The 20685-nt window shown below is 36.2% G+C and overlaps 2 protein-coding genes and 2 pseudogenes across 2 annotated transcripts; all 4 read right to left on the bottom strand.

Annotated features, from left to right (window-relative positions):
• Positions 1 to 3: 3 nt before the first annotated feature.
• Positions 4 to 2150, bottom strand: LOC127905458 (subtilisin-like protease SBT2.4; annotated as a pseudogene).
• A 1598-nt stretch (positions 2151 to 3748) lies between these two features.
• LOC127905506 (chromatin remodeling protein EBS-like) lies at positions 3749 to 7988 on the bottom strand. Its single transcript, XM_052454251.1, has 5 exons — positions 7684 to 7988; positions 7165 to 7507; positions 6985 to 7053; positions 5793 to 5931; positions 3749 to 4002 (listed from the first exon to the last, which is right to left on the bottom strand). Exons 1-5 carry the CDS (start codon positions 7781 to 7783, stop codon positions 3976 to 3978), a joined length of 678 nt encoding a protein of 225 aa, XP_052310211.1. The 5' UTR covers positions 7784 to 7988; the 3' UTR covers positions 3749 to 3975.
• Positions 7989 to 9421: 1433 nt separating this feature from the next.
• Positions 9422 to 12501, bottom strand: LOC18102858 (uncharacterized; annotated as a pseudogene).
• Positions 12502 to 14862: 2361 nt separating this feature from the next.
• On the bottom strand, positions 14863 to 20294 carry LOC7484545 (homeobox protein SBH1). The gene is made up of 4 exons (XM_002317115.4): positions 18807 to 20294; positions 18165 to 18408; positions 15734 to 15978; positions 14863 to 15263 (listed from the first exon to the last, which is right to left on the bottom strand). The coding sequence occupies exons 1-4, from the start codon at positions 19233 to 19235 to the stop codon at positions 15060 to 15062; spliced, it is 1122 nt and encodes a 373-aa protein (XP_002317151.3). The 5' UTR covers positions 19236 to 20294; the 3' UTR covers positions 14863 to 15059.
• Between the last annotated feature and the right edge of the window lie 391 nt (positions 20295 to 20685).

The raw sequence follows: 20685 nt of genomic DNA, 5'->3' as shown, positions 1-20685 counted from the left end.
CGGGTTTGCAACAAAAGCAAAACCCATAAATCCCAGAGTTCTTGCTGTGTCAATAATGGCATTGATGTTTGATGTCCCATTATAGAAGCCGGCTGAGAAGACATATAACTATTCGTCCTCGCACAATAATAGGGTCCAATGCTTCTGGAAATTGACATTCTTCAACATATGCTGGAGTCCTTGGGAATGCCCCATTTACCCTAACTGCATCTTTAGCCAGCACCAACTTACACAGAAACTCCCCGTCTCCAAAAGAAGGACCTGGAAAAGATTATGCAATGCATAAGTACAACAACGAGGACGGCGAACCAAGCCTCAACCTTTTAAACTAGTTGGGGTTCGCTAAATGGATCCTTTTTCTCCGTTCTGCAAGAACATACATTGGTATTGTGCCAATTATACTACATCGGATACCTCATACCTGATAAACCTACGCCTCCAACCTTTAGCCCATTTCCAAGAAGAAGAGAACCGGGGTAACTTCTGTCTGTGCTGCAAGCAGCTACACCTACAGCCCATGGGCTGTAAGATACAACAGTTGAAAAGTCTGGCCCGTGGTTACCTGCAGCTTGAGCAACGAAAACTCCAGCTCGTCGAGCAAATAACATGAAAACATCAAACACACTTAAGAATGTAATGGTATCTTCTGGTGGTTCATCTGGTCCAACTGAGAGTGTTAATATGTCCACTCCATCCATTGTTGCCTGTGCCACAGATTCAGCACATGAGATTAATAAGATCCAATCAACAATATAAATGCTGTAGATTTTGCGTTACAGACTAGTAAACCTCAAGACTTACTTGATCTATTGCTGCAACCACATCTGTTATAGTTCCCACTGTTGGATACACAGCCTTATAAACAGCAATTCTGAGGCCAATATATGTTAAAAGGTCATCTACTTCTCATCAAACTGTTGCCTAAACGCCATGCAAGTAAATTAATTAAGGCTACTGTATAAAACAAATTAAGAGCATACCGAGCACGAGGAGCCATCCCACTAGCTCGCCCATAATAGAAGCCATCCACAATCACTGGGACCCCAGCATTTCCAGCAGCAATTGATGCCACATGACTAAACATAGTATATTCATTTGTATCAATGACATCTTCAGCAGATGGCTATTTGATATATTCAAGAGCATTTTACATAGTGATCATTGCAGTACGTACCTGCCATGCCCAGCAGCATCAAAGGGAGAGAGGAAGTCCACTGAAGTGTTGAGAGTAGCAATTGCTTGAGCCCCAGCTGAGAAGTACCTAGCTGACACTATCTTACCATTGCAAGAACTAGATGGAAATCTAGGCCCCGTTTCGCAAGCACCCGAAAAATGAGAAATATTTGATGTGAAAGGATTCAAGGGATCATAAGTAAAACTTGGATGTTCTGGGGTGATTCCTGTGTCAACAAAACCAATAACAATCCCTTCACCTCCATTTTTGTCTCCTCCTTCCTTTGCCCATACTTCTTGAGGTAACCCTAGGAATTGAGGAGTGTATGTTGTCATCAATTTGGCTCCTCTATCTTTCTCCACCAGCTTCACTCCAGGAGCAACTTTCAATTTGTTTGCCTGGAATTTTCAACCAACAAAACTTGCATTTACTTTTACCGTCAACTTTGAGAAAATATATATAGAGAAAGAGAAGGCTAAGAAACTAGGAAAGAAACCTGAGAAGGGGTTGTATGAACAGAAAAGCCATTAACAATGTGTTTGAAGCTGTAGAGCTTGTTGTAGCTTCCAGTTTTTAGATTGCTTTGCAGAAGTTGGTCATGAGAATCCACCAAGTGCTTTGCATGAGCCTTGGAAACTTCACTATCCATAAAAATATATATCCTGATCAGTACCAATAGAAGAAAATGAATTCAACCCTAAAAATCTACATCCTCTCCCTTGCCCTAGAAGTCTAGGACAAATTTGTAAGATGTTCAAGACAGGAAAACAACAGTAGTAATACCTGTCAAGTGCAAGTACTTTTCGTCCTTCATGAGATAAATGGCTTCCATGAAATGCCACTGGCTCTTCTTCCATTAAGACCAAGTACACTGATCTTCTTCTGCACAACAAGTACCAACAATAACAAAGACAAGGACAGTAATCAGAAGTGCATAATAACTCGAAGAAGCCGATGTATCAACCTTGTTTGCCATGATCATTTTCAGTGAAGGAAACATGAGCTCAGGCACCAGGATGTTGAGAAAAATAAGCTGCCATATACACAGCATGCAAAAACGTAAAGCAATAATTCTAAGACACATTGTCCATGTGAATAAAGCAGTAACGGTTTAGCTGATATGGAAAGGAAGCCCTGGAAAGGAAGCCCTGCTTGGACTTAAACCGTTACTATCCCTTAGATATTACCTTGTATAGAATGCAAAGATGGTGGAGATATCGAGGAAGGCTTTTAGAGGTACTTCTTGGGCATGCATGCTGCCATGCGTATCAAAAAACTACTAGAGACCTGGTTTATGTAGACAAGAAGCATGTTGCTAGGACTTACCGATAATATTTACTACCAATATGTTGATTTTGGGAGGTTCTCTATTCTTTATTGATTAAATTCGACTCCTTTTTTTAATCTAGGAGGGATTTTGATAGATTAAATTTTGATGAAATTGAAACAAATATGGTAATGAAATGACCTTCACAGTCGGATTGACTGGCAACTTCTAGGCCTCCTGTCAAAATAAGAATTTATTACAAACATGTAGGGGAGGACGAAATAAGGTTGTAAAATACAACCCAACTTGACGAAATGATCCGAAAAACACGGGCTAAGAACATAATTTGAATTTCTAGTTAAGCTAGATAAAATATTGATATGAAAAAACCAGTTTGATCTAACTAAATTTTAGTGATCTGTTTTAATATTGCCTAATAAAAAATAATATAATTAAAAGATTTAATAAAAACGATTAACCATGAGTTAATCTAATAATGTAATGATTTAGACTCTTTTTAAGTCGATTATAATCCTCTCGACAAATATGAACGGGATAACTCCAGAGGGTTTTCAAGACTGTAATGGGTTGCACACTTGCACTCCATCCTCGAGCACTGGGTACAAATATAGTACTCTTAGCCACGGTTTGAAAGGCGGATGTCATGATTGCAAACTTCATAGATTGCCAAGTAACGCTCGCATTATCACCTAATCCAATAACACGCAGTAAGAAGCGATGCCCTAGGGCCTCATGATTTATACTCTATTGTTTTTAGCCCTGTGCATGTAGTTAAGCACTGAGGTGGTAGAATAATGTTGTAGACTTGACAATTTAATCTTGCCAAATGAATAGCATAAAGAAATAACCAAAAAAACAGCTAGGCCCACCGGCAGTCAGGCTCCAAGATCTTGAGGTCAGCTTTCGAAAATGAAAATTGTGTAGGAAAGAAGACCCAAGCTGGGGACCATTTTTCCTTCGTCTAAGCCCACATGATTTTTTACAGTGTAAAAACGAAAATCAAGGAGGCGTTCCTGCTTCAAACTAAGGTCCTCATTTCAGTTTGTGGCCATCAGTTCAGACTTGGGCACTGCATCACAAGGTCTATAGTGAGTTGTTGTGAAAACTCTGTGCGTGTGGAACATAGACCATAAATGAGCAACTACAACATAAGTTAAGCTGGTTGCTATCAAACTGGCAAGTGAACCATCAGCATAAATGGGGTTTCTGTCTTGGCTTCGAAAAAGGGAAAACCAGAAACTAAGAATGTCTACTCCATGCAATAGGTTTGATGTCAGAAAACATCCAAATGAAACCTTTTTCAGGATAGATTCATAATAAATTAATTATGTCCTGAACCTAGCATAGCTTACATATTCCACATGACAAAACACAAGAAATTGCTGACAGCCCAGTTTGAGCAATGCACACCATGGTCTTTTGCACTATACATCTCAAACACTGACAATCTACAAGTTAAACCTGCAAGAAGATTTAGGTCTCCCTGTGCATTTCACTGACCTAACTGCACTCATCATCTCTTCCGGCGCTTGTTCTCTACCTGTAAAGTTCAGAGACTTCAACAATCATTCATTTCAGAGAACAATAAAGAGGGAAAACATGTCATCATTTATGAAGATTGGGCTATGTATGTGATCAATGTTTTTCCCTAACCAACATCCAAACTTTGCAAGAACAATATTAGTGAGTGTCTTCATGTAATATATCCAAATTCCAATACCCTGATATTTTTCCCTAACCAATATCATCCAAACTTTGCAAGAACAGTATGGTGTCTCTACACAATATTTCCAAATTCCAATACCCTAATGCAACATTTTGGATGAAGACAGAAAGCCACCCATCCATTGTGGATTGGAATCCCTTGGCGTAGACAAATAACTTAATTCCAATAAATGATGATGAAATAAAATAGTTGTAAGATCACGGCAAGAAGCTAGAAGTGACTGTAAACAAAATCGCACCATGAAGGTTGTATATGGATTACATATAGAAAACCATATGTGAAAAACAAGATCTGGCTCAATGTTTCTGACATGCCTTGAAGACAACATGAAGTTGATAGTAGCCTTCCATGTAGAAACATGCAGGTACACTCTCCAACTGACTATAACATCATATCCCGACCGTCCTTTTTTTTTTTTGAAATTATATCCCAATCTCAAAACATCCTAAATATGTTATAATGGGAATAATGAGCATTCATAGTTGCAGTGAATACCTTGCCTTAATTTCAACAAAATCAAACTCTGCCACAGAAAAGAACTTGTTTTCAAACAGGAATATTAGAGTCTAGAAAAGAACCAATAAGTGGCAGTATTAAGCACACAAGGGACAAAATGGGTAAATATATCACTGTGGATTTTGATATAATGACAGACCAAACTTCTAATTATACTCTGTAACCATGGAGCCAAATTTAGATTGACAGTTCAGGATGTCTTGTACATTGCAGGATTGGAAAGAGAAATGAACATAAAATCTATATCAAACAACTTCTAACATTTGCACCACCCAAGCATAGCTCACTATATCACAACAATTCAGATGAAGATGCAACTATTGGACCCAGATCCATCTCATCCAAGCAAATCAATACAATAACTCAAATTTTCAAATGGTAATGTGTGCATCAAAGTTACAATCTTCTGAGCATTATAAACCAACCTACACTTCAAATTCCATACGAAGATAGGGATCAGGCAAGTGTAGAAGTGAAAATTGTATTGCCAGTGTAGCACAACCCATGAAACTATATAAGAGAAAGATATTTCTAACACAAAGTAATAGAAACATAAATGCTTGATTAATCACAGTCCATAACAAATAAGATATAGATTAATAAATGAACATGAGCACGAAGCCAAACTGCTATGTGAAATACATGGATCATGCTTACTACAGGTAAAAAATTCTTTTCGTTTCAAGATCAGCAAGCTATTGCGGCCAAAATGCAGCCCCAACCCATGTATTCAATTTCATACATGAAAGCAGTAGTGCATCCTACAAATATATTCTTTGGTACCAGCTAAATGTTCAGTACATTTTACCCAAAAGGATGGTTGATGCCACAATGGTAATGGAGACTCATGTATCACTACTTATCTACTTATCCACACCATACGCCCATCATTAGAGTTATCAAAACACTAATATCAACAACCTACTCCACACAATATTAGTAACAAATCCTGTTAACTTCTTAAATCTCAACCCAAAAATCATCGCAGAAAACAAGCTCACAGCATGTCATGCACAGTAAATGGGGTATATTAAGGCCACAAAAATGAATCTCCAGAAAAAAGGAAACAGGATAGAGAAAAGTCTCGCCTTGACTTCAGCTAATGATGATGCTGAAAATCCATTCTGTGATCTTTTCACATCATCATCAGATGCACACTCAGAACACATGAAGTGATCCAATTTCTTTGCCTCTTCAATTGTCATGTCAACACAAGCAGGATGATACCTACAAAGAACATGAGTAGCATAACTATTAAAGCAGACTAAAACCTTTTTTAAGGCTATCACACATGAGCATATAGACGAAATTCCCTTACTATTCACGATACCTCCAAAATGTAATAGAAACATAACTATTCACAATGCCTCCAAAAGTAATAGAAGCATAACTATAAAAGCATACTATCCCCTGCCATTCAAACTACATCCAAAAGGCCTGAATTTGGGAGTATAGCAAAGGAATTTACATTCTCTGTGGGTTAGTAAGCACTAGAAATGCACGACAAAGAACGTTTTGCGTCTTCTACGTGCAAGTAGATATAACACATGGGTGAGTCAATTTAATACCATTAGAACTATGATGTTTGAGATGTATTTGAGAGCATAAAAGCCCATAGAAATGGTAACAATCTTACATGGGGAAAAGGAAAAACCAGAAAAATCACATCTTGTTAACTGCCATCGACTTAAAGCAATAGACAAAATAGTGTTGAACAGCAGAGCAAAAATATATGGCCCCAGAATGGTGCCGATATCATTTGTAAAATTTAACTAGAATAACTGCCCACTAAAGTCCAGATTTATGATCTAAATGGAAAAGGTGGGCATAGGGAGGATAACACTTGATGAGATCAAGCTATCAGCTCAAATAGCAGTCAATTGTCCCACATCAAGCAACTTGTTTTTGTATATTTGCACTTTGTTTCTTGATACGGAGAATTGCCTCTTTCTAATCCTTGTGCTCCTTTCTCTGTCCAGCATTGATAATTGAATGGCTGAGAACTTCACCAACAAAACTCTCTTATTTTTTTTAATTTACAAGCCTTCTCTTGGAAATGGGTTTAAGAGTGGTCGTCCTTAGCTCCTTTGCCTTAGGACACAAAATTTCACTTTTTATTTTTATTTTTCCCCATTTTCAACTTCATATAGAACACATTTCCCAAAACTTTTATTGTCACGGGACTACTTTGGAGAAAACTAACTGACTAAATAACCAAAAAGAGAAAAGGAGAATTAAGAAAAAATAAAAAAAACAACAGAAACAAGAAAGCTATATTACCAGTCCTTGCAACCCTCACATTGCACCATGAGATCATCTGGGTTATATGGCATCTCACATTTGCAATACCTTCAAAAATCAAAAAGCACTAGGACCTCAATCAAACAACAACACACTAACAAAAAATAAAACACATTCCAGCATACTCAAATCTAAACCATGTTGAAAGAAAAAACTCACACAGCAACACGGTCTGGTGTGAAACCTCCAGTAGCAGCCTTATACTCAAACCTACAATAATAATCCTCAGCTCCAACATTCTCGAGCTTTGTATAGTTCTTAAAAGAGTGAACTATACACTTCCCTTCAATGGTGTGAGCACTTTGTACATCATAATGATCTGATAAGAACAACTCTTTTGCTCCATGAAACTGCCTGCGCCCTCCCAAAGACTCTTCTGGCCTATAGTACCATCTCACTCTAACCTTCACATTGTTTCTGCTATCAGCCTCAATCGCCTCAATTTTTGCCACGTATGAAGGCCTACCAGTATCAGATGGTCTCATCAATACACAATCCCCCGCTACATAAACACAAGAAAACACGCAAAAAGATCAAAACTTTACAACAACCCATTATCAAATACACCAAAACGACAACAACCCATTATCAGAAACACCACAAAACAAACGAAAATCAGAACTTTACAACAACCCAGATAAATATAACTGCGAAAACGCATTTTGAGAATGTTATTACCTCTAACAACTTTGGTAGTGCCACGAATTGTGTAGGATTCAAGGTCCCTCTTGCCTGTTTTAGGCTTGGAGATGATGCCTCCTGGTCTGGTTTTAGCCATGGGACCTTAAGACTTCAAGTGTCTTCTCTTCTTGATACTGATGAAGAGGGATTTTGGTAGAAAGTGGAGTGGAGATTTTGGAGGGAGAGAAACCCTAGCTTCTTGACATTGAAGAGAGAGAGAAGACAACAGAAGAAGATGCTGTGACCCTTGACCTGTTACAGTGTCATTTTTTTTTTTTTAAGTGTGTGTGTGTCAGCTTAAATAACCACAAACTATGTAGTTTGGTTGTAATGATATGGATTTTCTTTTTCTTGTAAGAGTTTAAGCCTTTAAGGATTGGTTTTGTATTTGGTTAAGTTTTGTCATTGGGTTTTGGCTAATGGGGTGTTGCCATGTAACCCAATTTGTGTAAATATTGGATTGTCTTTTCTGAGTTTTGTCTTTATGTCCCATCCCATGTAAATGTAATCTAATGGTCATAAATGTGAGGCAGTTTAGTAATTTTACCTGACACTGAAATATATTTTTTGTTTTATCATTGAATAAAGTTATTAAAGTCAGTCTAGCGTTTTAAAATATTTTTTTATTTAAAAATATATTAAATAATTTTTTATTTTTAAATTTTTTTTTATAAATACATCAAAATAATCTAAAAGTACTAAAAAATTTAAAATTTTAACAAAAAAAAATTAGATAAGTTAATTTGAGTTAACCTAAGTAAATCTAAAATCATGTTCTTTTATTATTTTTATTTTTAAAAATTAAAATGATGTTATTTTAAAAATAAATCAAACCAAGTTTTGATTAAGTTGATTAAATCACACCAGCCGAATCAATTTATACCTAATTTAATTTAAAAATTAAGCTAAACCAAGTTTAATAATATTGCTTTATTTTGATATCATCTCAAAATCATATCATATCATTCAAGTTTGACCAAGTTAATCAAGTTTGATTGAATTAACTATTAAACCAAGTTTAATAACCCTGATTTACATACTTAATTATTCTAAGATTAAATTACAATCATATAAATTCAATTTAAAACCATTTAGATATAAATTAAATAAACTGAATAGTATAATTACATGTTCAATAGTAAAATTCAAATATTTTTCTAAGAAATAAATTGATTGAAATACTATTATTTTCTTTATAATTTTGACTTTTTAAATCAAAACTATTCAAAAGACTCAATCAAACCTAGTCTCTAATTAACAATTTTGTTACGGAATAGTCAGACCCATCTTGACTTGATGATAGAATTTTCAAAAGTTGCAAGGGCATCTTGTCCTGGCATGAGAAGCGACCCATAAGAGTGAACTTAGGCCATTGGAGGACATTGATCCTTACGTATTCTCAACATGTATGATATGTCCAAATCAAATGCCCACAATTTACGATGTGATGCTGACCTACCAACTCTTAAGCCTTGTGTTCTTGACCTGACAACGGTCATTATGTTGCCAAGCTCATAGCTTTAGCAACACGCATAATCCTGAGTGGGATTCCATGTGGCATTGAGTATCAATTCAACCTCAACAAATTTCACAGCATCAATGCCAAATTTCATCTTGAAATGCACATCTCAGAAATATTAATCATCGAATGGCTTGTCCTGAGGCACATTGAGTACATTAGGCTGTTTTTTCGGTGTTACAAAACTAAAAAATACAGACAAAGAAGAGACAGAAATATAAAACAAATAATTTTAAAGTGATTTTTTTGTATATTTACATGTTTTCTCGGCATTAACAATTTTCATCTCCGAGAAAATAAAATTTTCTATTCTGAGAAAATAAAATCGCAACCCTGATAACCTCTTCAATTACCGATGCACAATTTGCAAAGGCTAAGCCATGTTCAAAACAACAAAAAAAGCCATGCCTAGGTTTTAACTACCCCACCAAAATTCAACTGTAAAAATTCCTAGCTCGAAGACAAAACTAGCATGCATGGAATGAACATCTTGGCCACGTATTCGAATCTTATAACAAAAACAGCAAAGAAATGAATTATTTTGGTTGGCTGTTCTCCTGTGAAAGGTAAAAAAGGATTCTTCATGGAACAGAGCTTACAGTGCAAACTAAATCGCATGCGCTTCATCGTTTGATTGGAGTGTGCAAAAATCAAAGACGCAGAGACAGAGAGACATGCCTTTCCTTCTGCTGCACGAGCTGACAAAGCAATCTTCAACCCCAAACGCCTCACCTTCTTGTTTAATTCAATAGCATGACTTTGTGGTTTAGGACCATGCATAACAGCACCACCTCTAAACTGTGATCCAAACATTAATGTTAGGCCCACCTAACTAATCTTCAAGTTAAAGAAGCATTGACACTCAAATAAAACAAAGATCAACAAGGGTGAAAGAGGCTCTTTACCTGGGGCCAACACAGCGTTCCATACCTTGCTCGGCCAGTGCTCTTTTGTCTATATGGCTTTCTTCCAGTCCCACTAACCTCACTGATTGTTTTAGTTGAATGTGCTCCCTGTCAACAAATCAATTGATACCAGTATCAGATGCATCCACTTTATAAAGAGGAAGGCTTAACGTGCAGGTAGCAGATTTTTTTTAAGACCATGAAAGTTGATCCAATTAGGAACAAAATACTTGTCATGGTCCATGACACATAGCAAGATAAGAACTAGCAAGTCATCAGACAGATTTTCATAAAAACAAACCCAACAGGTTTTATCAATGATATGATTAGGAAGAGAGTTCTACATTTGTCATAATCCATTAATTTCTTTGAAGATTTAAGCATGGTGGTTTGAGACTACCTATTGTTGTTTTGCAAGCTGCCATCACACGACACGGTGAATAATATCATTCCTGATAGGGAAATCAAAAACATCACCAGCCAAAACCATTAAGCCCTTGTCCTAGTTACGAAAATTTGCGCTGGAATTACAAGGTCCTGATAAAGTCCTGTATCACAACATCATGTCAATATAATATCCCTAATTGTAATTATTATTTTTAAAAAAAAAAGATGAAGACAATTAAATTCAGAGCTATTAAAACTTATGCAGTGAATCAATAAGCCCCATAAGATAAATCTCATTCTCACAATTTTATATATTCAAGGAAAGAACATAACTAAAACTGTATTTAAATCACTCCCAAGAGTCAAAACTCACGATGCAGCGTCAACCAGTAAGAAAAGTGAACTTTTATTAGATTGTATTCACATGATATTGCATGTTCCATGGAAGAGATTAAACAATATCATGGAGGACACATAACATGCAAAAATAGGTGAATTGGAAGAAGGAAAAAAAATATTGCAAAAGAGTTAGAATCCCCTTCAGCATGTGATTTTTTTTCTTTTTCCTCTTCCTTATAAATTTGATGGGGAAGAAGTGGTAATCATTAATAAAAATCTGAAGTAAGATACAACAGTTTAAGAACTCAGGTCAAAACTATTCTACCTACCTTTTCCTTAGTTTTTTTTTTTTTCTCATTTAATCAGGAAACATCCAACTAAAAGATCAATCTAGAAAAATAGCTAGATAATTGTACAACTGGACCAACGACATCACCAGGTTTGATAATATTGTGTAACCACATCAAAAGAGTTGAAACCAGAACCATATAAGTTGTTGGTTCGAGAGTCTCTGTTCAGCAGCAAGTTAAAAAATTAAATGTTCCAATCCCAATCACCCTTCTATCATTTAATACCACAGGGAGGACTACATTGAACTAAATGTGGAGAAATGCAAAACAAGTGCACAACATATCACTGCATTGCCATACAAGTGAAATTTAAACTCTCTTCATAGTCCGTACCTATCTCACATTGTGGCGTTACCACATTCTTTGCAGATAATAAATCAGAAGGAAACAATCCATCAGTAGATTCAGGTTGGACGTCGAAACCCTTCCATAAGCAAGGGAAGACCCCCCACCCTACATTAAAACATGCAATACCATCAGTTCATGAGTTTATCAGTCGATGCAAATCCAAAACGAGTTTGACAAGCTGCACATAAATAACCCACATCCTCCAGGTTCAGAATTTGATGTCGGCAAAGAAGGAAAAAATTTAAAAACAATGAGTACAAACCTTGATAAAGCTAGAAGATTCTGCAGAAAATAAACAATCCCCAGAAAAATGTCCATACAAATCTGTTACAACAAAGGTAAACAAAATTAAAAAAAAAAAAAAAAAAAAAAAACCACAGAAAAAATCCAGTAAAGCAAGTTCCTTTACCATGAGAAGCTCGAAATGATTGACTAGTGAGACTAGAAGAATCACCACAGCGACCAAGCCGAGAGAAGTATCCAAAAGAACGCCAAATCCTTCTCGAAATCGACAGTCATAACTCTAACTACCTAGAAACACAACTCCACTGATCCAAGCAAGCCAATGCCACTTCACTTGTTCATCTATTACTCAAAAAGTTCAGATTTTTCACTTTTTTGCACTATTAATAAACAGAAATATTGAAACCCAGATTGGATTATTGACCATTAATTATGATAATAAAATTTCAAACTTTCATAAAGGAAATGAAAAAATAATAATAATGACTGCTAGGTGTTTGATAAAATGCTTCATCAAAGAATACAAAGGTAGCTCAGGATCTGTTGGGGTTAAAAAGGAGAGTACCGTGAGATGAAACCTTGAATGTAGAAATGAGACCAATGATTCATAGTCTTCGATCGTCCTCCAGCCGGAGAGGATCGTTTTTAAGAGAAAGGAAGCACTGTAAGAGTGGGTGAGAGGAGTGGAGAATAGCAAAGCAAAAGCCCAAAGCTTTCTTCCCATGGGGTTTCGTGGGAAGTTTAATGGGCCACTCCTCTCTTGACAAGAAACCTTTGTGGATTATGGGCTGCCTTCAAAAACAAAACATATGCCAACATGTTTTTTTTTATTTGAGGTTCCATTAGGTAAAGAATATATCATAGTTTCAAAACTTTCATGGGAAGTTTAATGGGCCACTCCTCTCTTGACAAGAAGCCTTTGAGAATTATGGGCTGCTTTCAAAAACGAAACATATGCTGTTTTTTTTTAATTTTATTTATTTAAGGTCCCATTAGGTAAAGTTCACTCATGACAAGGTTTAGATTACAAATCAAAAGAGTTAACTAGGGTTAATATAAAAAAAAATTAATCAAAACAATATTGTTTTGACAAAAAATAATCAACTAATCTTAAAAATCATATTACAGATCAACCTGAATTTTTTATTGGGATAATCCACCTGTTAGATCGGCCCACATTTTATAACTAGAGAATATGCAGAGAGTAGTGAAAAAAATAACCCTTCATTCAAAAATTAGCTTGTAATTTCAAATGGATCAAAAAAATCATCCATTTTCAATTTAATGGAAGCATCTTTTTACAAATAGAAGTTTCCTTGTGGGTTTTTTTTTTTCAAATGGAGAATTACAATAAGAATGCATAAAGCATGTTCAGTCAAATCGTATGATGCATTATTTCATGATATTTAGATGATAATACTTGATTATGCATGATAATAAAGTGTTAGCAAGCATGATATTGATCTATTTATACTTTGTTTGCCATCAATATAAATAATATTTTTTTTCTTCAAGAAGAAATGTTAGCACTAGTGAAGTTATTTTATCTAGGTTATGAAAAATATTATGTTATTATAGGTACTAGATATATAGTATTGGTAAATGAGGTATTGGAGGAAAATTTAAAGTTAAGTTTTATTATGATTTATGCAGTTACTTTTTAGGTATTATAAGATGAAATTATGGATTTAATAAATGCATTGCTAGAGCATCTAGGAGAAGGGAAGAAAATCCACTTTCTTTCAAAACAATTACAAATCAATGAAAGTAAGTATATTATATAGATGAAAAGAATTTCTAATTAGCTGGTTACATACATGAAAGTCTTTTCAGTATTATACAAAATATTCAAATCAATTATTCTAAAAAATATATAATTAATTATTAGAGGATGAATCATCACCGCACCACGTCAATGAAAAGAAGAATGACAATATTAATATTGTATGGGATAAGTTAGTTAGAATATTTTTTAATTATTGTATATAATTGGACCATCGGCATCATTTAATATACACGAGAAAATTTCTCTCTGCAATTCTGTTTTCCTCTATTTCATATTTTTTTTGTTTCATGGTATCAGAGATCAACGCTCATAAAGAAAATGATTCCTATTTTTCAACATACAAACCCCAAAAACAAGTACAACTCAATTTCTTTAACCCTTTCAGTACTACACAAAATATTCAAATATAAAGTTAATTATTAAAAATAAAAAACCTATACCAAAGCCAATAATTATAGTTAAAGAAGTCAACAGGCATGAAGAATCGATTAGATTATTATAGAGCTTGTAATGGATTAATAAGAGTATTATTGCAATAAATTAAAATTACATGAGATTTAATTTTTTTCCAGTTATAAATTACATGACTTCCATTCTAAAAAATTTACTTCTCAATCTTGTTTCCTTTTAACAGATATTCTAATTCGTAAAATTCCCATCAAATCCCAAGTTCAAAATCCAAATTAACCATCTTACGAGTGCTGTGGTTGCAGCAGGAATGCTACATTGCTTGTGCATTATCAAATGAGAATCCAGTAAATTCTCATGCCCCTATATACATCGTGACAGATGTAGCCATTAAACTAGATCTAGCCCTGCAAGTCGACCCTTCAAAGCCAGGTCCGGACCCCTACCAAGTCACCAGATATGGCCCCCTTTTTCCAGACTAGATCCCAATGAGTCTGTTATCGAACTCACCTATAGGAAGTTTCAAGACTTCCACAAGGACATGCAAAAGCAGATACATAACATGATGATCAACACTCGAAGCAAAAAAGACTGACATGAAAACTTCATAAATAGAACATGAACTATCGCATGAGCAAGAGTTTCATTTCAGCCAAAAAAGAATCAGTGTAAACGGCAAATGGAGCCATGCGGCATGCACCGATGACAGGCGTAGAAACCCGTAAGCTTCTACTTGATATCCATGGCTCCAGAACAGGCTTAAGCGGGTTATGATTCATGCAATTATAATAGCTAGGAGCCCCCAGTAAAAAATTGACATTTCTTCATGCCCTGAGAGTCTTAACCTAGCAGGAACCAGGCACCGGTTTGACCACACCCATCTATAAACACTTGAGAACAACATTACTATACTATATATGTATATAATTAAGAGACGGGCTGGTTTCACAACATTCAACTACATTAGATAGCCTCCGGATGCATAAAAGTACACAACATATATAATTTGCATGTCAAATGGGGCAAGCGTATTAAGAACTTCACTTGCATTCCAGCAGTGAAGATCAATCATGTATCATGCATGATCTTCAAAGCAGTGTGGGAGAGATGTCCATTGGGAAAGGATTGCCCAAAACATTATCCATGTAGTAATGAGGATGGCCGGCATCCATCACCACAAACTGCATGTCTTCCGATGGTTTCCAGTGTCGTTTCCTTTGGTTAATGAACCAGTTGTTTATTTGCTTCTGATCCAGACCAGTGGATTCAGCAAGGGCCAGCTTCTGTGACTCCTGTTGAGGTAATGTTTCAACACGCATAAAATAACTAAAATATCTATGAACAAAAATATACATAAACAATTGTCAAACATAATGTAATCTCCGAACAAGAGTTGAATTACTTGTAGTTTTAACTTCAAATAAAATTCCACTCGGCACAAACAAATTTGTGAGAAAAGGTTTGAGAATCATCCAGCAGCCACCAAAAACAGCTTTGAAAAAACAAGGAAATCTAAACCAAGAGGTAATTAACCGAGGGGAAGCAAACAAGGGTTAATTTAGATCCAGTAAAAGTCTTCATGAACCACTTGTCGCATGCATGAAACAGAAGCAAATGATGAGAGAGAGGAGAGGAGAAAAATTAGCTTTTACGGTGCTATGACATGAAGAGGGACATAAATGCTTCCCCGGCTTCTAATTCTTACACTAAGGCGCAACAAGGTATGGCATTGACGAAGTTAGATGATAAAAAACATACATACCGATGGATATGGCCATTTGTAATGCCTGCTCCACCAATCCAGCAGCTGTTGCCTGGCTTCTTTAGGTAACTTCCCTTTCTTTCTCTTTTTCATGAACTCCTGCTTGAGACTGCCTAAATATCCACTGTACCTGCGAAGTAGCTGACCCTTCAGCTCTTGATCTTCAGCTTGAGGATCTATGAAGTTGTTATTCACATCAACCTCTTCTTCAGATGACACATTCCTATCATTGCCATCACCACAACCTGGTGACAACATAAATGAGTTAGCAGCCCAAAACGCATTAAAATGTCCCATGAAAAGTTACTGCAGCAACTAGCATGATATTTTCGCAGTAATTGTGTGTTGAAAGACAGTAAAGCAGCACCCATACTGCTGCTGCAACAGAAAAACCTTGCTCCATAACCACTTACATATGGAATTATACAATTATTTAAACTTCCACCATTTTCATTAAAAAAGAGGGAAGCTAGTCCTTCAAATATATCTACTGCTCCTATCCTTTCTTACTTTTTTCATGAATTACAATGAAAGAGTCAGTAACACATTGAAGGACATCTGATTCTGATGAACCATCCTTAAAACTCTAATCAAACAACCATTTACCTAAAAGGTATATAAAAAGTATTGGTGTAAACTATACTATATATAGCAATAACCTAAGACAACGAAAGAGATCCTTGCATCAATGAGTAAGGCTTCATGAAAATAGATCGACAAAACTCAACATATACTACCTCATTATGAATTTGCCCTATATTTGCAGAGGGAAAAGAAGTGATAATCTGAATACAAGTTCTGCACCGTTCTAGCAATAAGAAATTCATCATTGTACTGACTTGGAAAAATTCATCAGGCAGATTAGGGTTTCGTTGTTAAGATTGAAAAACAATCCAGAAACTCTTACACCTTGTTCACGCTCATGCGATCCTACATTATAATTAAAGAATCATGGCAGTATCACTGTAACTAGTGAGCATGAATGAAGTCCATTAATATTTAGGAGATGCAAATGAAACGGATTGCATTTTAATTACAACAAATGTATTTCCAAGTCCATTAGAGGCCTACAAGTGCTCGTTTTCCGACTCAGTATATCTTGCTCCGAAGCCAACAAAGTAAGAAGAATATATGCATACATCTTAATCCATAGAGGACTGCATTACTGTCCATGCAGAACCAGATAGACCAAGAAATTCTACCTAGATGCAACATTTAACACACAACACTCATTATAAGAAGACAATTACCTTATAATAAGGTTGGAAATAAGCTCTCACAGCTTCATATAACTCTAATTTAGCTAAGAAATTATTAGTTGTATTACAGAAATCTTTCAAGAGGGAGAGACAACGTCCCTTAAATACACGGTTATCACTACAGAAATAAATGAAAGATTGTGAATCAAATTTAGTCCCTTGGCATGTATTGTGATTTACGTATCCTATGGGAGAACCTACTCCAATTCTAGCAATACTAGTGACTTTGCTGTCAAAAGAACAAAAGAAGACACTACAAGCTGTTCTGATTTCCATAAAATACACAACCACTAGTGAAAAGGTCCTTTTACAATGGATGCAGTTCTCCTTCACACATCACAAGTCATCCGCCTCTAATCGCATTACCCCCATCCATGTTTCCGTCGTCCTTGAAAGTTTTAAGCTCGTGATCCATAATCTGAACACTAAAATTCTTAAGGAACCCTAAAAATATGAACACTATCATCCCTCAACTCGCTAAAATACGATCACTTGTGTATCTCATGTATTTTCAAAACTTTAAACATTCAAGCCCTGCAATTGCCATCTTATCAGCGAGATGTACGAGTTGCTTTCTACGAAGAATCTTCTATGCAATCGAGACTCTAGCAGCCAGATATTAAACTAGCAATCTCCAAAAGTACTTACAATTGTATGGCAAAAACGCATATAAATTATAAGAACCTAGCTTTCAACAACATCAACAACAGTAGCAGTACAATATTGATTGGAAATAAATGGGTCAATATCTACCAATACAGGAAGTAGAACTGAAGAAAAACAAAACAAAATACACGAGCACCGAGAATAGAATCAAATCAGAGAACATTAACCCTACCACCCCATCGATGTTTGGCAAGAAAGACCGTCTTCTCTATGGATACCCTATCACCTCAAACAGTTCCATCTAGGGAAGAAAAAAAAATGTACATGCCAGGGAAATAAATATAACAGCACCCACTTTGGGAAACAAGCTCTTCGATGATGTCAATTAATCCTTCTTGGAAACAAACACATGCATGAAGTCCTATTAGTATTTTAATAAAGAATCAAATCAACAATAATAAACAAGTAAAAATATTTTAATTTGGAGCTCAAAAGACCTTAACACACCGAGAGAAGGAAAGAAAAAGAGGGGAGGGGGTGGGGGTAGAGGGAGAGGTTATGATCACCAGAAATTGGAGAGGAAAGAGTGAGAGCTTTGAATTGACACTCAACCCTCTGAAGAAAAAGCATGGCTTCCTTTAAGGGTTTAGAGAGCTCTTGCTCATACTTGGTCAGCATCTCACAGTAAGCCTCCATGAATTGGTCAAGGGCTGGATCTTCACCGATGCAGCCTGTGTTAGCGGGGGCAATAGAAGCAGCCGATGCGCAAGCTTCTTCTAGCCTAGCCACCACTTCAGGTGGTGCTCCAACCTGAAGAAATACTGACATGTGTGAGATATATATATATATATATCCCATGAATGAAAGGGGAAGGAAGGAAGGAAAGAGAAGAACTAATTAAGCTCATGTCTCTATCATGTGTATTTGCTTAAAAGGGTTTGACCTCTCACTTTCTTTGCAACAGAATTTTTCTTGGATGCATCAAATGAACCCCGAAAAAGTTCAGGAATTGGGAGATGTTTACTTCTTAGATCCATAATTACAAGAACTTTTGGCTAAATTTGAGGATAACTGAGTTAGTCTACTTCCACAATAGAAAGAGTGTTGCTACTAGACATGCATGAGAGCAGGAAGAAACACAAATATATGGGTTTGGGGTGTTTAGTTAATAGGGTTACAGAGACTGGAAATTCAGCTTCGTTCTTCACCTTTTGACAATTAGCATAGGCAGCAAGGAGACGATGGTAGTGAGGATGAGCCATAATTTTGGCCTTAACAGAAGAACTACTACCATCATTGTTATCCATGAAATAACACCCAGTAGCAGTGACAGTGTTGTTGTTGTGGTTGCGGTTGTGATCGTCAATAATCATAGAAGAAGAGCCACTAGCATTACTATGGATACGGTTATGGCCTTGATTGTTTGTAGGAGGTAGAGGAAGGAATAAGGTATTTGATATTGACGAATCGCCCTCATTAGCCCGATGATGATGATGAGGATGCTGATGATGAGCAGAAGACGAAGAAGACATGAGAGGCGTCATCATCATCATAGGGCATAGTCCATTACTGTTGTCTCCAAAAGCCATCATACATGAAGTGGTACTTGAACCACCATCACCACCACCACCCTCCATTATCTCTCTCTCTCTCACTATCTTATCTTTTTCTTAGTTGTTCACTTGTGTGCCTTGCAACTTGGTAGCTACTAGTGAAGTATTAGTAGTAGTACTACAAATTTTAACCCCATCCCCCCCCCCTCTCTCTTCTTCTCTCTTTTTCTTCCCACCTACCTATGCAAAACCTTGTATTTTCTTTGCTCAAAAAGTGGGGTGTAGTATTAGTATTGTGCAGTGCTCTCCCGGGATTTATGCTTCAAAGAACAGACTTTTTCAGAGAAATCCTAAATAGTGATAGTGTAGATAGAAGTAGCAAAAGAGTCAGTATCTTGTTATATGTTGGTAAGAGGGTTTGGTGCTATCTTGGCAAGCGAGATAAGAGTCTCTGTCTGCCAAAAAAGACTGCACAGATTTCCCTTGGAAAATGAGTGAGGGAGCGAGTGAGTTTCTGGTCTTTAAAAAGAAAGGGGTAATAGCAGAGTGCACGCGAGAGAGAGAGAGAGAGAGAGAGAGCAGCTGCAGCAGCAGATGTGGCGGTGGGTTGATAGATGGTAAAATGAAAGGAAATATTTGGGTTATCTTTGAGGGACTGTTCCAAAACTTTACCTTCCCAATGAAAACTCAAGTCTCTACCTCCCTCTTTTCTTGCACTGCCACTGCCATTACTGGCAAAGAAGAAAAAAGAGAGAGAGAGAGCCAAAGTTGCGAAGAAAGAAAAATATGAACGATCAAATCGAGGAAATATGAGAAACCAGCCACGAAAGAAATCTGCCTCTAGTCTCTTTGTGGTGTAAAATGGAGGTTTTGATGGGGCACGGTTATCAATATAACCCTACACAAGTCTCTTCTCTCTCTCTCTATCTCTCTCACTCACATACAGTATCTGTAGAGTACACTACAGTTTCTTTCTTCCTTTCATCTCTAATATTTAATGCAGGGTTTGATAGCAATTTGTCCATTAATATTCTCCCTAACTTATATGCTGTCCTCTTCTCCACCTTAACCTTAACCCTAGGGCCTTAAAACTCCCAATACTATGCCCACCCACCATCTCCCCTTCTTCTTGTTCATCTTTCTTTTTTTGCTGTGACAGTGGCCACACTTGTCCTCTTGTTGTTTTGGTGGGCTTCGAGCTCTTTAATGCCACCCCTCTCCAACTCATCATGCTATGTTATTTTTTCACTATCTCTTGTGAAGAATAAATCTCGATGATAAAAAAAATATATTCTAGGTAAAAGTTTTCCGGTTTGTTTACGTGTGTTTAAAAGTGTTTTTAAAAAATTTTAAATTTTTTTATATTTTATTTACTTCAAATTAATATGTTTTTAATATTTTTAAATCATTTTAATATGCTGATATCAAAAATAATTTTTTAACAATTTTTTTAAATCATTTTAATATGCAACCACACTACCAAACAGATGTTGGTGAACTAATCCACACTATGTACCTTGCGTCGGATAAAGTT

This window comes from Populus trichocarpa, chromosome 6 (assembly GCF_000002775.5).
Source record: "Populus trichocarpa isolate Nisqually-1 chromosome 6, P.trichocarpa_v4.1, whole genome shotgun sequence".
NCBI classification, from domain to species: domain Eukaryota; kingdom Viridiplantae; phylum Streptophyta; class Magnoliopsida; order Malpighiales; family Salicaceae; genus Populus; species Populus trichocarpa.
The sequence above is the reverse complement of the archived record's forward strand: the minus strand, read 5'-3'. Positions and strand labels throughout refer to the sequence as shown.

Bases quoted from the DNA above. Each gene is read 5' to 3' on its own strand.
- LOC127905506 (XM_052454251.1), bottom strand. From the start codon at position 7,783: ATGGCTAAAACCAGACCAGGAGGCATCATCTCCAAGCCTAAAACAGGC. The intron at 7,508-7,683 runs GTAATAACATTC...GTGTTTATGTAG, and splicing joins CACTACCAAAGTTGTTAGAG to CGGGGGATTGTGTATTGATG. The intron at 7,054-7,164 runs GTGAGTTTTTTC...TGATTTTTGAAG, and splicing joins ACACCAGACCGTGTTGCTGT to GTATTGCAAATGTGAGATGC.
- LOC7484545 (XM_002317115.4), bottom strand. From the start codon at position 19,235: ATGGAGGGTGGTGGTGGTGATGGTGGTTCAAGTACCACTTCATGTATG. The intron at 18,409-18,806 runs GTGAAGAACGAA...GTATTTCTTCAG, and splicing joins CCTATGCTAATTGTCAAAAG to GTTGGAGCACCACCTGAAGT. The intron at 15,264-15,733 runs GTATGTATGTTT...TTACCTCAACAG, and splicing joins ACAAATGGCCATATCCATCG to GAGTCACAGAAGCTGGCCCT.